Here is a 17,265-nt window from a genome sequence, read left to right as displayed (position 1 = left end):
TTTAATAATTCAACTGATTTTTTTATTTATTCATTTGTTGCTTATTCATTCAACAGCGTTAAATGAGAAGATCAAAACTTCTCTCTTCTCTTCTCTGTTTCGTAGCTGAGTCCAGTGACACCCTGGAGTCTTGTCATCGCTGTGAGGTTGCCGGGCAACCAATGGACATAATTAGTGAGCATTAGAGGTACTGGAAGGTGTTTTTTAACCTTTGGATGAAAGTATGCTAGCTTTCCCCTGCTGCTTCCAGTCTTTTATGCTAAGCTAAGATAACTGTCTTTTGGCTATATCCTCATAATGGACAAACCTGAAGGTGGTTATTGTTATTCATCCAACGCTCGGCAAGAAAACAAAGACAGTTTTTTCCAAAGAGAAAATCTTCTTTTTTCTTACAGGAAAAAAAACACGTAAGCACTAGGGCTGAACAATTAATCGAAATATCTCACAACATACCATAAATGAAGCACTGTGGTGCCTCAAAGATGCCTCAGCCTACAAGTCTGATTCTACAGATGTAAGGGAACATGCTTGTTTGGTACAAGAACAAAAATCAGATCATGACTTTTCCTATTTTTTTTTCTGTTAAAATGAAATTCAAAACTGACGATTCAAACTGAAACCGTGACTCATCGCAATCGAGACAACTGTCAAAAGAATCAAAAAATGATTTTTTTTTTTTTTCCATATCGTCCTGCCCTAGTAAGCATTATTACATGAGGAATGCATAAAAAGACTTCTAGCTGAAGCTACTTTGCAGCCCCCAACCCTGGTTAGCCTTGATTTGACTGGCTGCAATTTCCCTGCCACGTGGAACAAAACTCTATTGCACACAGTATACTTCACCATATTGCACAAGTAAACCAAGGTATGCACAAACAAAAGCAGCTAACTTCAAACTAACAACTTCTGTACAAAATAACCCAGATGCCTTCTTTCAGTAACGAGTGAATGAATGACATGTGATAACATCTCTAAAACATGTATCTTGGAATAGCAGCTGAAAACTTGACTTTGTTTCTCATAGTTGTCATATCAAAATCAATGTTGTAGTCCATGTTCTGTGGAGTAAGTAACCTTGGGGACACAATATTTTCATATACTGTCATTATTTACAATGGTGTACGTGTGTGTGTGTGCACCTACATGTTTTTCAATCTGTCACAGGCCTTACCTGGGGGCTGACGCTGGGGCCGTAGCCCATGCCTGGCGAGTTCATGGAGTGAGGGCCCATGGGTGAGCTGATGACGGAGAAAGGTGAGGCCATGCCGTTCATGGGTGAACTCAGCGTGCTGATGGGAGAGTGAAGAGAGCCAGAGGGCCCCATGGACGTCGGGCTGAGAAGAGACGGGTGCATTCCCCGGTGGGATGTGGGTGAGCCCAGGGGCGAGGAGGTCATCTGGCCTGAAGAGTCTTTTCAGAAGAAGAAGAGAAAAAAAGAAAGGAAGTTAGAACGAACGTATTTTATCTTGAAGATGTCAGTGCAGACAGAGTGGCACATTTTTCACTGGTATCACTGTTATCATGCTGACCAAAATTTTATTGAGATGTTGTCATGAGAAATTATGTGGTTTTTGGTGTTACAGTTGATACAGTTGCACATGGCTAAGAATGAATAAATAAAACAACAGAACAAATGTCTGTGATTTGCAAAAGAGGCTGACAAAACACTATGAGCCAGACTTTAAAAACTTTGTTCTTCATGCAACTTTTATAATACAATTTTAACACTCTAATTTGAGTTTTTCCTGACCGGAATCGTTGGCACCAAGAATTCGCAACATCTGGTGAAGTGTAAAAGCAGTTGTTGAATCTGAGCGCAGTCCAGGAAAATGGACACAATTAACTCTGACGATAGCTCTTATGAAAAAGAGAAAAAAAATCTAACATGAGAGTGAATGGAGGCTTAGTATCTGTACAGAGTGGAGTAGGTCTGTCCCTCAAACTGAAGAGTTGACCTCTTCTCAAGTGCTTCCCTCAGGGATCTATGAGGACAGGATGTATATCTATAATGCATGTGGCTGATGAGTGGGGTAGTGGGCCCAGGAGCAATTGTGTTTTCTAGGAGTGACGTTATATAGCTCAAAAGCAAATCCGTTTTTTGTAGGAAACATAAATGGCTGGGTTTTGGTCAGAGGCAACATATTTCTTGAATGAATAAAGTGACACATGTATGAACAGCAGCGGAGTTGCTTGGAGGTGGTTGGGGTGGAAGGCAGGGTACAAAGCGCACAACTGTCACACCAGAGACCAGGGTTCACTCCCAGAGTCTCAACTGTGGCTTAGGCAACAAAAGCAATTTGGTTAATCTTAGGGAAAAGACTGTGTTTTTTGTTAAATGTCAATAAACACGTCTGAAGTCAGTGTGAACTATTTCTGTATGAAACCGGACCGCGATCTTTCCTTAACCTTAACCAAGTGCTGTGAGAGTGTGAACATAAGCATGAAAAGGTTTATGAATGCCGTACTCACTACAAATGGAAAATAAATATTAAATATGCAATTGTCAGGTTTTTGCTGATGCATTTTAGTTATATATAAATACCCTTTCTTGCCAAGGGAATTAAAATATGTTGTATTACAGCTGAGGGAAAAACTTGCAGCGAGACTCAAGTCAGAGAGAGCGATAAGGATAAAGTCATATGTTCTTTCTCCCTTTTACACTCAGTCTCTGCTCTTTACCTTGTATGAGCGGGCCATCTTCCCATCAGCTGTCAACACGGAGAATATGGGACAGACAGGAGTGAGAGCAGAGACAGAGGATACTGTGGCGTGTCACTGACAATTTGGCAACAGGGTTGTATCTGCACTCATAACAACTCCCTCGCTCCTGTCCTGCCTTTCAACGCCGCCCTTCACTCTCTCTTAGCCTTCATTTATGATCATGTCTGTCTTTGCTGCTGTCCGGCTTTCCTTTCTCTGTCCCTCTGCTACTTCCATCTAATCTGTACATCATGGGAAGACGGATCCATCCCCCTCCATTCTTCCAGAGGATGTTGCAAACTAATCAGATTTGATAAACCCTCTGAGACAAACTTGTAAGTTATAACTTATAATTCAACTTTTAAAGAATTTATTGATTCAGTACTAAGTTACAATGACTAGCTGGTTGACAGAAAATGAATCAGCAGCTATTTTAATAAATGAAAAATAAGTAATTTGCAAAATGTGAAAATTTACTGCTTTTCTTATATTATAGTAAAGTGAATATTTTTGGATTTCAGACACCACAATACATCTAGGATTTTTGACTCTGGGATTAATCAATAAAATAATTGGCAAATTATCAAATAAAGGAAATACAGTATAATTTTTTGACCTCAAACTGGCAGCTGACTGGTGTTGAATTTACAGGAATTTTGCAGCAAAGCAATGAATTACCTTCATTTTCCAAGTAGTTAAAAGACAATACCACATTATCATTTTATCTTTTAACTGTTTCTCCATCCAGTTTCCAGAAATGTCTAAAATACAATACACCAGGCTAGAATAATTTATTCAAAGCCCTGCAGCTGACATAAGACAGCTTAGGTTCACTAGTCTGTTGTCCTGACATACCCTCCCTTTTATACCCTGTCCTATTTTGACACTACAACTTTGCTCTCTCTGCAGTGGGGACATGGACTTGTTATGTAATAAGTGAGAGAGTGCGGCTTGTCCATCACACTCTATCCACGTTTCATAAGTGACCAGGTTCCTCTGTTTCCGCGTAGTGGAATAAAAACTGATGGAAGGCTCAATTAGTTGACAGCCAAGAGTAAAGCGTCCAGTTCACAGCACTTTTCCTGGAGTGCTTCATCTCTGTCCCTGCAGACTTTACAGTAACTTTTGTGTGTGTGTGTGTTTCTGTTGTAAAATGTCTTCTTAAATGCAGGACAGAAAAAAAAAAAAAGATGGGGGGAATCTTTGCATCCTTCTCCCGGCATCAGCAATCCTCAGAGCAACAACCTCGCTGCCAGCTGAGCCAAGCCAAACACTTCCTGCACATCCTGCTTGCCTCACGAGCACTTCCTGTAAGCATGCACGCACACATACACACATGGCCCCCCCATCCTTTTGAAAACAAACACACATCCTTCTTAATAAAGGGCTAACAACAGCTCTGCATCTAGCTGTATTAGTTCTGTGTTTAATCCTCTGACTGATACCCCTTGAGCTTATATCCCTCTGATTACATTTTTTTTCCTAAAATGCGCCCACACACATAATTCCTGAAAAAAATAAAATAAATAAATAAAAGCTCTCCCTGAGCCAGCAATTCCCATAACCCTTCTCCAATTGGGTTTTAATTCAGGCAGATAAAGCGAGCTGTGGTATTAGGGCTGCCAATCTGCCATTGTAGGTCTCAGCAGGGGGGAGCTCAGCTGACAGAGTCCCAGCAAGGCCCCACCTCGAGGGAGATGACATAGAGAGGCTGGGAGGTAGATCAGCCTGTTTATGTCTCTTTCTCTCCCATTCATTCCTTATGTCTCCCCCTCTTGTACTTTTTTTTTTTTCTATAGAGGGGAGGAACAACCAGAGCAGAACATTAACTGAAAAATCTCCAAAAATCCTCTCTGATGTTCTTTTTCCAGATGTAGCCATGTGCTCATATTGTATGTGAATGGTCTTATTTGGGCAAAGCGCCCCGAACATATACATATCTCACAGCGAAATGTGTGTGTGTGTGTTTGCATGTCTGTGTGTGTATGTTTATTCTTGTTGGAGTTGGGTTGCCAGTGTAGGATTACAGCAGGATGAAAAGGACTCTGTCCTAATCCTCCCCGGAGGGAGAGGAAAGGAGAGGAGGAATGAGGAGAGGAAAGGAGAAACAAGGAGAACAGAGGAGACACCGGGAGAGAGGAGAGGAGACAAATATTTATGAGGACAGGAGAGAAGGGGGGGGGGGTTGAGAAGATGTGCTAGAGGGGAAGAGGAGAGGAAACAAGGAGAGGAGAGGAACAAGGACTGGAGGACAGGAGTACAAGGGGAGGTATGAGGGTGCATGAGGAGAGGAGAGAAAACTAGAGGAAACAAAGACAGAAGGAAGGGAACTGAAAAGGTGTCTGAGGGGAGGAGAGGAAACAAGAAGAGGAGAGAAAAAGGGAGCGGAGGGGAAACAATGAGATGACAGGAGAGGGAAAGGGAAAGACAAAACAGGGATGACAAGAAAGACAAGTTAGTTAAGAAACGGACAAGCAGGATAATATAAGAAAAAAAGATTTAGAAGGAGAGGAATACGGAGTTCTGTTACACTGACTCCTGTCTTTATTTCTTAATATACCTGACTTCAACCTGTTGAACTGGAAAGTGAAACATGTTTTACAAGCAGTATTGACAAAACATGGCACGTTCTGCAACGGTTTCTACTAGGGCTACCTGCAAAAAGCATAAAATAAACATGCCTGCTAGATTAGATAAAAGTGTTCACGCAAAGCAAATGGGTGAGCCAGGGGAGGATAGGAGAGGAGAGAAGAGGGAAATAAAAAATATCGAAGCATCAAAGAAGTGAGTGGCAGTTGTCCAGGTTTCTTGAATGCTAATATGCAGAAAAGTTTCTACAGGGGTTGAGAAGTGCATCTGAGAAATTGTCGTTTGCAACCTTTGCCTATCGATTGGCCTTTATCACTGGGAACAGGAGAGCATAACTGACAGCTACAAATAACCAAATTAGGGCCCATCTTACTGGCAGACATAGAGAGAGTTCCCCACTTATCACTTCTGTACTGAATACAAGCATCTCCTATTTCTAAACAATGCTTCCCTCCCTTTTTTTTTTTTTTTGCTCTTTTGTTCTGCCGTTGGGTGTGATTACACAGAGGAAATTTGCCAGTTCGTGCTACGGGCTTGGGAGTATACCGTAGAATGTGATAAATGGATGATTGAGATAACAATGGATGACGAGATGAAAGGAGACGGCCCTCAACAGAAAGACGACAGCGTGCGGCGTTCGTTCAAACGTTTGAAACAACCTATGTTTACGATTTTCTGCCATGTGATCTGTGGTGTTTTGATTAATGACCGTCCTTTCCAGAAAGACGCCACCATCCATCAGTCGTTCAGCAGCGAAGGTTGACATAGCACAAACTGTTGGTTGCAGGTTCGGTCTTGGCAGCACGATTTGTAGGGAACAAGTTGAAGATGAAGAAAGATATACGCTCAAAGGCACTCACGGTTGTATGCCTCCACCAACCAGCAAAGTTGCAGGAAATATGGTCACCCTTCTGTTACAGGGTTGAATAATGGCCAGAAGTGTTTTTGCAGAATATTATGATGTCACAGTGAAGTTGAACTTTGACCATTTGGATATAAAAGGTCACGACTACATCATCTTATCCTTATGGACATTTGTGTTGAATTGTGGGATGGCCAAACACATGTTTTGTGAGGTCACAGTGACCCTGGACCACCAAATTCTAATCAGTTCAGCCTTGAGGCCAAGTGAATATTTGCACCAAATTTGAAGAAATTCCCTTAAGGCGTTACTGAGACATCGCGACGGGTGGACAGACAACCTGAAAACATATTACCTCCAGCCCTGTCGGTCGTCGGTGCGATACAGAGCACCTGACTTAGATACCAGAGGCTGCAGATCATGTGCAGTCGTCCATCTGACTGTCAACATACAGTAGTTTTGTTACACATGAAGGTGAAGCTTTGGTTGCATAAACTTAACTACACCTTAATGATAGATGTGGCAGATCAGAAAACGCTCATGTGACTCATTTTTGTAAAAGTCAAATGAGTTGTTTCGGGAGGCAGTGACAGTGTATTTTGTCATATAGGTACAAAGGCCTAGCAGAGAGGAAGGAGAGCATGCTGTGTGGTCTATATAGTCCCACTGAGTCACTGATACCTTATTTGTTAATGGGGGGAGAACATTTCCTGAAGGAACACAGAGCTTGTGGTTAAAGGTGACAGACTGAGGGCTGAGAAGCACAAGTAACAAAAACCTACACAACCTTCCATCTCCCTTTAATTCTTTTTGTCTGCCTTTCACAAGGTCTGTGGACTGTGTGAGTCAGGTGAGACTCAAGGCTTGACTGATAAAATGGGACAAGTGCTCTGCAGAGAGGGTTCTTCCCAACCACTGGTTCCCAATTTGGTGAAGTCTGATATACACATACATATACATATTTCTGCTCCTCATGATGCTGTAGGTAGCTTATTCATTGACTATCTAAGGCCTCCCTCACGTCTGTTGTTACCGTGGGCTCAGAACAATAATCAGTGGTGCGGCCAGTCCTCTGTGAAATGCATTCACAATCAGAAGCATGTGCTTAGGCACAAGCAGACAGATGCTGGTTTTTTACTCTGCGGCTAACTCTCCTGCTCTATTATTCATCTACTAGTGCCACAGTGGAGATTTAGTGGATCACGAGGGCGTGGGATGCAGCAAAAGCAGCAAGGGAGAGATCATAAATCTCAGTAAATCACATTGCGTCCAGTTGCCATTTTGCCTTTAAATCTCGTTACTCATGACAGTCAATGGGCAACACTCATAATGCTTTAGGTAGCGTCTTCTCACATAATGATGCAGACAGCAATGCCAGCTTTAGGTTAATACTGCCATAGCTTCTGTCCAATCCCATATTCTCCTGAGACTTTGTTAGATCATTCACGCACGCACGCACGCACGCACAAAATGCGAGACTGGCTCCATACAGATCCTTACACAAACAATGGGTTTTCTATACCACCCTGCTGGCAATGGGTCAGCTGAGGGATGATGGCATTGGCGAGACAGCAGCCAGGAAAAAAACGATCATTTCATGGATTGACTTTGGCGTAAATGAAGCAGTCATGAGTCACTGGCACCTACTCCGCGCACATTAGCGAAATGCAGTTCCTCTGACAGAAAAGACTGGATTAATCTGCGGCCTGACAACAATAACGCAGACCCCCACCCACCACCACCCCTCCCTCCCTCCTGCCCCTCCTTTTTGTTGATTTGAGGCAAAAAGTTGATTTTTTAAAATATTTTTTTATTATTATTATAATTCACACAGACGTTTTAGGAGAGGCAGGTGAGTCAGTTTTTGAAGTGCACAGAGCACCACAGCACAGTGTGGATGAAACGCTAGTCATTAGCATTTCTCCGGATGTGTTCAGAGGAAAAGATTCAACAAAAAACCCATGAGATTTAGTTGGTTGCGTAAAAACCCAGAGCCCAAAAATAACACAAGAGTTGGTCTAACAGCTTCATTTTTAGAGTTTTTACCGCTGATGTCTATATCACCATGACGACAGCAGGCTGATGTTTTACTCAGTCTTCCATGAAGCTGTGTGTGTGTGTGTGTGTGCGCGCGTGTGTGCGTTGCTATGTGTGTTTCAACAAATCCATCATTATTCATCAGCTTATTGTCATCATCACTTTCAATCTGTGATTAAAATCAAATGCTAAAGTCAACATGTTTGAAGTGTGGCACGTGCGTGCGTGTATGTGTGTGTGCATCATTAATCAGGGAATGTGTCTCTGTCTTCCACAAAACAAACAGGTCCAAAGAGTAAATATCCGCATCTAATGTGTTTACTCTGCGGATAGGGGAGAGGTAGTGGGAGGGTGTGTCTGGTGTAGTGTGTGTGTGTTTGTGTGTGTGTGTGTGTGTGTGTGTGTGTGTGTGTGTGTGTGTGTGTTAAGGGTGGGTGGGAGTTGGTGTAGGGGCTGGGCCATAAATGGCCGATGACATTTTGATATGCACGTAAAACGTTTGCACTGCAATTTTTAATATAATCAAAAATGTTAGTTTATTTTTCATCAGTATAGTAATTGCTCAGTTTATAAAATGCCCTTTGCAATTTCCCAGAATCCAGAAATGTCTTTATATTGCTTGTTTTGCAAGATATTTCATTTGCAATGACAGAGACGAAAACAAACAAAAGTGACTTACATTTTAAAGGCTGAACCAGTGAAGCTTTGGTAATTTTGCTTGATAAATTAATGAAATCTATTATTGGAATTAATGGCAATTAGTTTTCTTTCTGGATGTTTGTTACTGGCTCATCTTAAAACAGCTAGCTGTCCATCAACACATTTCTACCAATGGGTCCCAGCTGATCCCCTCCCGCTTATTTTTGTTTCTCTTGTGTAACTTCTGAAGACAATCATTCAGATCAAACTAATGTCTTACTTTCCCTTGTTGTGAAGCACTAATACATCAACTGACAACAGCCCTCTGCAGTGTCTTAGCTTTCTGAGTCATCGTGGGTTGAATCAATGGACACTTTTGCATTCAGTCGTGACTTAATGATGGTTCCTTTTTTTTTCACATCTTATTTTGTCAGAACAATGATGGAAAGTTCACATCTTAAAATGAATACATAAGCCTGTGACTGATCAGAAAAGATCCAACGAGACATGAGCATCTGCAGATAGTAGCATCTGATCAACACCTCTAAGACATGCAACTGAGTAAAGGTCATCACAGCCTTATTCAATGCACAAGGGAAGCCTGTTTTGTTCTTAGTCGTTTGTTCTCTGTGGCGTACTCGCACAACTGAATATACAGCGCAGGAGAAAATAATACTCTTGTGTTTACAAGGTTTTTCCCCCTCACTCTCATTACTTCTAATCCCACATCGTCATTACGCTGAGCGAAGCGAACGAGACGGAAGGTGCAAAAAGCCACATAGTGATGAGGGTGCCTGCTTTAACAGGAACTCCTTTCATGATAAGATATGATCAGACAGAGTAGCTGCACTGACACAGTAGCTGGAGCTTGGTGACAGCTCTAATCAAAAGTATCCGTGCCTTTTTTTTTTTTTTTACTGTCTGTTATGGCCCCTATCTGTTGGCATCCATGATTCAACTTGTCGAATAAAAGACAGAAAAAAAAGGTCTAAATGTGTGATAAGTGGCAGAAAAGACCCAAAACAGGCCACCCGTAATTTCACAGTAGGTGGGCCGCTAACAACCATCATTTGATACACTGTGTTGATATAACCCGATTCTTTTTTGCCTGCTGAAACAACTGCCCTCATTAAAGACTTAATTCTTTCCCTCCCACCTCCCCTTTTACTCTCTTCTGTCTCTCACATGCTCCCTTTATTTTCCTCCCAATTCAAATCACTTCCCTGATAGCATGTGGATGAGAGTGCCAGCTCCTGAGGCACATCGGTGCCCTCAGTGACTCTTAAGTGTCTGAAGAGGCCGTGGAGCTGCGGCTGGCTGTGGCTAGGTGCCAGCTAAGCCACAGATTACTGGCGCTATTGCTAACTGTGCCCCGACAGCCAACACTCTGATCTGCTGATATGGCCTAATTGTTCTCTTTAGCTCAGCGGTGATATACCATCTCTCCCTGGGAGCTCAGAGCCAGAGCACCAGCTGGCTTTTGAGCAGAGCTGCGCAAAGACAAGGCTGAAAAGATGTTGCCGAAAGTAGCAGCCTGGAAATACTTCAGTGTAAAGTATCTGACATACTGCTTGTCATGTTCAAGCTTAACTCATAGACAAGTCTAATCTAAAAGATTTTGGAAAGAAGCCACAAGCTATGATGGTGAGCAACATACTGAGCATATAGATAGACAGTAAGAAATTTGATTATATTGCGAGAGTAGTTTAGAAGTTGCGGTTAATGTTCTTATACTTCAGTTTTTCCTGCCATGAAATATTGGTGTCTGACAAAAACATATGAAACTCTTACAGCCACCCATAAGCACATATAGATTTTAGGTGAAGTGTTAAAATGAAGGATACGGATATAATGTCAAGAACTCTTTTCAGCAAGGATGATGGTGCTATATCCAATTGCTGAGGAAGTCTTGAATGTGAGAGGATTACTTTGGTTTGTTCTTATAGGCAAGGCAAGGGAAATGTATTTGTATAGCACATTATCATACACAGAGGTCATTCAATGTGCTCAACAAGAATAAAAGAAGCATAAAAAACGGAAGTAAAAAGCATAATAAGAAAACAGTATATATTATAGCTTATCATTATAGAATGAATGGATGATCCTGAATTGTAGTTTTGCAGCAGCTGTTGCAAAACTTTGCTCTAAGCACCAACAACAACGCTATTATCTGGCTGTAAATAGTTGAACCAAACAAAGTTCCAGTAACTGGCTCCATCCGTTGGAGTCATCTGATGAAATATGATTTTTTTTCAATGTAAATGGAGTACATCCTTTGTATAGAGAGTTCTTCTTAACCACTAAAAAGGATTCAGATGGCATAAGTGGATTTGATACTGGATTCAGATACCCTAAATGCTCCTCAGAGCGGAGTGGGGTTGTCCACTAAAGGTTTCACCTATTATGGTTTATTTGCACAACAAACCTGCGCCTGTTGCTCGCTGAAAAGAACAAACACATCTATTGCTACATCTGAAATTGTCAAGAGAGCAACAAGTGGAGAGTAACACGCAAGACACACACACACACACACACACAAAAAACTGATATACAAATGAATAATAGCCAGCATGGTGAATGCATCACACTGACTGTCCTCTGGTTGGAAGCTTATGCCATGAGCAACAACTGACAATAGCAGTTGATCAAAGGCATAGCATGGAGCGATAATTACCAGCGCAGCCTGCAGAGCAGCCGTCAGGAGGAGAAGATTACATTTGCAACTGATGCTCCCGGGTTCTGTTTGAGGATTCATTGCCTTTTCAGTTACATGACAGCTTGGCAAGAAGCAAGGGAACAATAAGGTAATAAACTCCAAGATGTTAAAGAACAACATGTTTTTTTGAATAACCTTAACCAGACGAAGTAGAGAGTTCAGGGTGATTTTTGAGGCCTGCAGACTGATGATTATGTGATAGCTTCATTTTTGCTGGTAGTATTATGCATGTGGAACACCTGCCATTAAAGTAACTGGGTTGGCTTCTTTTCTGCATTATAGATTTGAAGAAAAAAAAAAAAAAATTAAAAATTAAAAATCAGATATTTGTACTTTTAAGCCCCTCTGTGCTGTAATATCTGAGACTCTTGTATGAATCCAAGAACTGGGGAAATGCAAGGCAGCCAGGAAGCTATGATTCATCAAGCTTCCTCTTTTGTTGCGCCCAGAGATTAAAATCACAACACAGACCCTTATCTGGCTCGCTCACTGCCAAAAGCACACTTGAAGGCACATGGCCGAGCATATATTTACACACACACACACGCACACGCACACGCGCGCACACACACACACACACACACACACAAGCTCAAACGCAGAGCGATAATAACATAACTGCAAAACAGGAGATTCAGCATAATTTTAACAACAGCAGCTGCAAAGAATCTGATAACTGCTTTTGATTACTTTCACATTTTTTTGTCGGATGTGTTTTCATAACTTTGACGAAATTAAACCAGGCATGGCGATGCATTACTGATCTCGAGCTATAGTGTCGAGTTTCAATATTGCCCTTGTGTGTTGAAATGAAAGAGACAGAAAAAATGCCTTTTAGAAAGGTAGCGGAATAAAAAATTCAAAAACATAAAGGCATGCTTTGGAAAACGTCATGTTAAGTCCACATAAATGGCCTAATGCAAGACATTTTTGCAGATGTGAGCAAGAACAGCTTCACAGACAAACTGGTCAGTCTTTCCAAAGTCTTTCTCTGCCACATGCAATGACTTAGGCAACTGCTGAAACCAAACACGCTAGTTCATGGGTTGGACAATAAATCAAATTTACCAAATTACTGACATTATGGATGTCTTACTAATCTACATGTATCATACTGCAAATTTCAATCAGCTGTCTGAATATAACAACCAGGTAAGGAAACATACATCTGTTAAAATTATAAATAACAGTGTAAATGTGACAATTTATTGAAGTGTAGCTTTCACTGTAGGTCATATTGTCCAGGCCCAGGTTCTAATTCTACAACCTGTAAGAGCAGAGCAATATACATGTAAATGAGGAAGAGGAAGAAAAAAAAAAAAAGTCACCCATGGGGAGGAGTGGATAATCATTGAGTCTACAAGGTGTGTCCGCTCGCTTTCTTTGTGTCTCGTTCTGACTCACCAGCAATAAAGCCATCTGTCTGTGGAGATTAATTATGCCAATTACTAAGGAGGAATAACAAACTGTTCCTTCCCTCTGCTGACATCAGGAAGAGGAATTTGCCACTTGAGGACTTATTCAGAGGCAGCGGATGATTGACAGCTTCCATTTGTACTGAGGAAGCGCTGAAACACATCAAAAGTCGAGCGCTGTGTGTTGAATGTGTGTGTGTGTGTGTGTGTGTGTGTGTCTGTGTGTGTGATCCTGGACAACACTTGTGTTGGGCCCAAGGCAGATGCTGGTGAACAACACGGCGCCCCCATGTCCGACACCCCTTGATTAGGAGAGGCAGGATCGCAACACATAAAAACACTAACTGTTCTCTTACACAAAGATGGACATGTTTAGATGTGATAACAGATCATTTTCAATTTGAGTCAGCGAAGGCAAAAGGAGCCGGTTCACATTTTGGGCCACAGAAGTAATATCAGAGCCTTTTTTCAGGGGAAAGCTTGAATTTATTGACTATATTACAAGCCTTTGAGACATTTCCCCCCCTTTCTTTCTTTCATTTTTTCCCCTCTGATTATTATTCTTTTGTTCTAGGCTGTGAGGTGCTGGTCTGTTTGTAATGAAATCCAAATGGAGTATGGTCTGGCTCCTGGCCTTGAGCTGGAATTGCACCCCCCACCACCCCTTTCTCTTTCTCTCTCTCTCTCCTGGGAAAAAGCCAGAGATAAAGGGAAATAGGAGGATGGGCAGAGACAGACTGATCGATAGATGAACATGTAGAAAGAGAGATAGAGGGATGTATAGACTGATAAGAGAAATTCGAACGGGGAGCAGGAGGAAAAGAAAGCACGAGAAAGTCTCTCAGAGAAAGCTGGAGATCGTGGGGGCCAGTCAGAGGGAATAAGGAGGGAGGTGGTGGTGGGGTGTTTCGGCTGTGATGGGAAACTATGTGTGTACGTGCTGCAGGAAGAGGCCTCGCGAGCCGGGGGGAACACACGCGCCTCAATACAAGGAATGGGGTGGGGGGGTGTCCTGAAGACAGTGTGTGTGTTCTGTTTGTGATTGTCACTGGAGGAGTGTACTTTGGATCGGTGCGTCGACTCACAGCAAACAAATAACACAAAATCCTGCAGGGTGGAGCGACGCAGTATCCAAGATAAATAAACAAAATGAAAATATAGTTGCATTGACTGATGAGATCCGACCTTAACGGCCACCCGGCCCCCTCATCCGACCCCCTCTCTCTTGCCCGATTGCACACAGACAGTCTGTCCAGTACACACAAAATCAATTAACTTTTGGCCCACTATCAACAAAATAAGTCACATGGACAACTCAAACAGCTTAAGTCAACAGCGTAACCTTACTCCACTGAATGCTCTGGCTCAAATGCATATTTCATGGCGAGTTTTCAAATCAGCTCCTTACTAAACACTCAAAAAGTGTGTTATTGAGTCCTAAAAAGTCATTTTTTCTTCCAACAAGTGAAAGAATTGTCTAACCAATGGTACAAAACCTAAAGACATTCAATGTACAAAGATGCAAAACAGAAAAAAGCAGCTAATCCTCATGATTGAGAGGGAGGAAACAAAAATTGCTTGAAAAATGTCTTGAATGATCACTTTATCATCATCTTCTCTATCAGCTTGTTTCAAGAATTATCTGGAAGCGAATGACAGTATCTTGAAACAAGACAGAACAAGAGAGATTGTTGCACTACAGTAAAGAAAAATTACACTTTTTCCACTGCATATTTTTGTTACCTGCATCTGCTGGAGAAGAATCATCACGACTGTTTTAAACTGTCTGAGCATGCAGAGATGATTTCCAGGAAGGCGTCAGATCAAACAAGGACATGGCTCTCTGGTGAATTACCACTGTGGGTCATTCCTTCAGGGGGTTGGAGGCATATTTTGGGGGGAAAAAAACCCCCAAAGGTAATCAAGTGAAGTGTCGTGAGCATCAGCAGGCCCTTAAGTGGAGCTGGCATCCATGTGGATGAGAGCCTATAGATGTACTTCTCTTTATCTCTCCCTGGTTTTCTTGCTCTCACGTTTAATTTTCCCTACCCCCCCTCCGCCCCGTCCTTGTTTCCTTCAATTTCTTTCCACATCTTTCCTTCTGCTTTCTCTGCTCATCAGAGGGCCTCCCCAGAGGTGGAGGATAATCCCACTTCGGAGCAGCGAGTCTTTCATGTCCTGGGAAGACACACTGGTGAGAGTGCTGCCAGCTCTCTTTCCTCTCTACAGATACCTGCCTCAGCTTCGCGGCCCTGCTCTATCTCTCTCTCTCTGTCTCTCCTTGTGTTTTCACCCATGTTTATGTTTCTCTTTCATTATGGAGACCCATTGGTTCTGCTGGGGACGTGACTAACACCACTAGCTTGTGTTTATACAAGCACAAACACAGCACAAACACCAGGGAGTCGATCCATCTCCAGGTGTTGGGAGTTCAACAGCAGCACTAACTGCTGGTCCGCTCTTTTGTATGCTCTGGATTCTTCTGAAGAGCCCCACAAGGAAGGTTACTTCAGTGGAGTGTACTGCACATCCCCAAGGCAAAACACAAAAAAAAAGTTTGGACTGAAGTGCTTGTACAAGACATTTTTATTTTTTTAAAACAAGTTTATGTAATGAAACCTTAACAGCTTGTCCATGCAGCTCTAAGATCCGACCTCTTACCTCCAATTACCTTTAAACGAATTGTGGACTTGACCCACAGCCTGACTTCTAACCTTAAATAAGATTCTTTCTTTTAACTTACTCAGTTAAAAGTAGCCTTAACTAGGTTCAACACAGACCTTCTTTAAGACCGCAACAGAAGTCACTTTCAAATGAGCTGTTGAGTAGGGTTTTACCATTCCTCATCCAAACTCTCAATATGTCAGCAGGTGTTTAAAAGCAAAACACATTTTTTTTGAGAGAGACAGGAAAGTCAGGGAGAGAGAGAAAGGAGGACATGCGGCAAAGGACCATGGGTTGGACTCAAAGCCGTGGCCGCTGCTTTTAGGACTAAGCCTATGTGGTACACCCTCTACCAGGGGAGCCACCGAGGCGCCCCATCTTCACAATTTTTGTGGGCTGGCTAAATAAATTAAGTTTATAAGTCTTCTTTTCAAGTGTGTAATATCAACATTTAGTACTGCTATCTGGCAAAAAGATCATACGATAACCTTTTTGGGTAAAATCACAATCCATGATTTTAGTCACGGTGTGCATTCTGTTCCTGCTCTGATTTTATTGTGAAAGTCATGACTGTAAGTTGTGATTTGGATCTTTCCGCCACTTTGATGCTTCTTTCAGATGTTTGTCTGTTCACCGCTGTCTTCTGTTTACAAATTGAGTCATAGAGGGGCTGGTTAGCGGCGATTGATCAATCTATAATTAAATATCTCTATATATATATATATATACACATCACCTTTTAATGATGATTTTTGTAAAGTTCATCTGAAAAGTAGATCATCTGCCAAAGTAACATCGTCCACGATAGAAGATCGTCAGATCGCCCAATGCTAACTGTAACTATCAATTAACAGAAAGTGAAATCACATAAACAAACACGTCATCAAAACACATACCACTTTCATAGATGCCACTAGTCTTATGTTTAGGCAAAATCAATTGAAATACAAAAGCAGACATCATATAAACTCAGTAACTCCTATTATGGATGTAAGAAAACAGTATCAAATGACCACATCTGCTACGTGATATAAGGCATCCTATTAATGTGGATGAAAAAGTTAAGCATATGTGATCATGTCGGCAATTCTCAGCTGTACATACAAACACAGGCAAAGCTTTCACACTTTTAAAAGGCAACAAATTGAGTCATTCTTCCAGAGTTTCACCACTAAACAATGATCCCTCAGTCCTATCAAAAGGTTGCCATACTGCTTTTTTCCGATGATGCAATGACGCAACGCACATTTACTGTGACATTTGTGCTGGGAAAGTCATTTTCTGGAAGGCCCGTTCCCTAGTGATAAAATCCATATTTCTTCTTGCCTGTTCCTCTCATGGCCTGGATGCCCATGAATTACGTGTTGGGATTGGCTTCACGACAGAGGCCAAATAAAGTGGGTGTTATGATTGGCGTGGACAGCCACGCTTGAGAGAAACAGGTGTTGTTCATTGGCTCACACTGATGTGCCCATAGCTGCGGAGTCGTGCGATTGGTGGAGGGAAGACACCACCGCTCTGGGAGGAAGCTTGCTGATGCCGGGCATGTTTGTGGGCACGGGTTGGCGAATGCGGAGGGAGGGGAATGGAGGGGAATGGAGGGGGGTGGTGTGTGTGTGTGTGTGTGTGTGTGTGTGTGTGTG

At 42.1% G+C, this 17,265-nt stretch overlaps 1 protein-coding gene across 2 annotated transcripts in view; it reads right to left on the bottom strand.

Annotated features, from left to right (window-relative positions):
- Positions 1 to 17,265, bottom strand: part of rxraa (retinoid X receptor, alpha a) — a 107,240-nt gene that overhangs the window by 42,776 nt on the left and 47,199 nt on the right. For both annotated transcript variants that reach the window (XM_087174312.1, XM_023407524.2), the window contains exon 3: positions 1,172 to 1,410. In XM_087174312.1, the coding sequence (XP_087030438.1) occupies positions 1,172 to 1,410 (239 nt within the window). The remainder of the gene's footprint in view (positions 1 to 1,171; positions 1,411 to 17,265) is intronic.

Source organism: Seriola lalandi, unplaced genomic scaffold (assembly GCF_002814215.2).
Source record: "Seriola lalandi dorsalis isolate HSWRI2012SDOR001 ecotype SW California unplaced genomic scaffold, Sedor1 jcf7180002054337, whole genome shotgun sequence".
Classification (NCBI taxonomy): Eukaryota; Metazoa; Chordata; class Actinopteri; order Carangiformes; family Carangidae; genus Seriola; species Seriola lalandi.
Note: the sequence above shows the minus strand (reverse complement) of the source record. Positions and strands in the feature narration are given on the sequence as shown.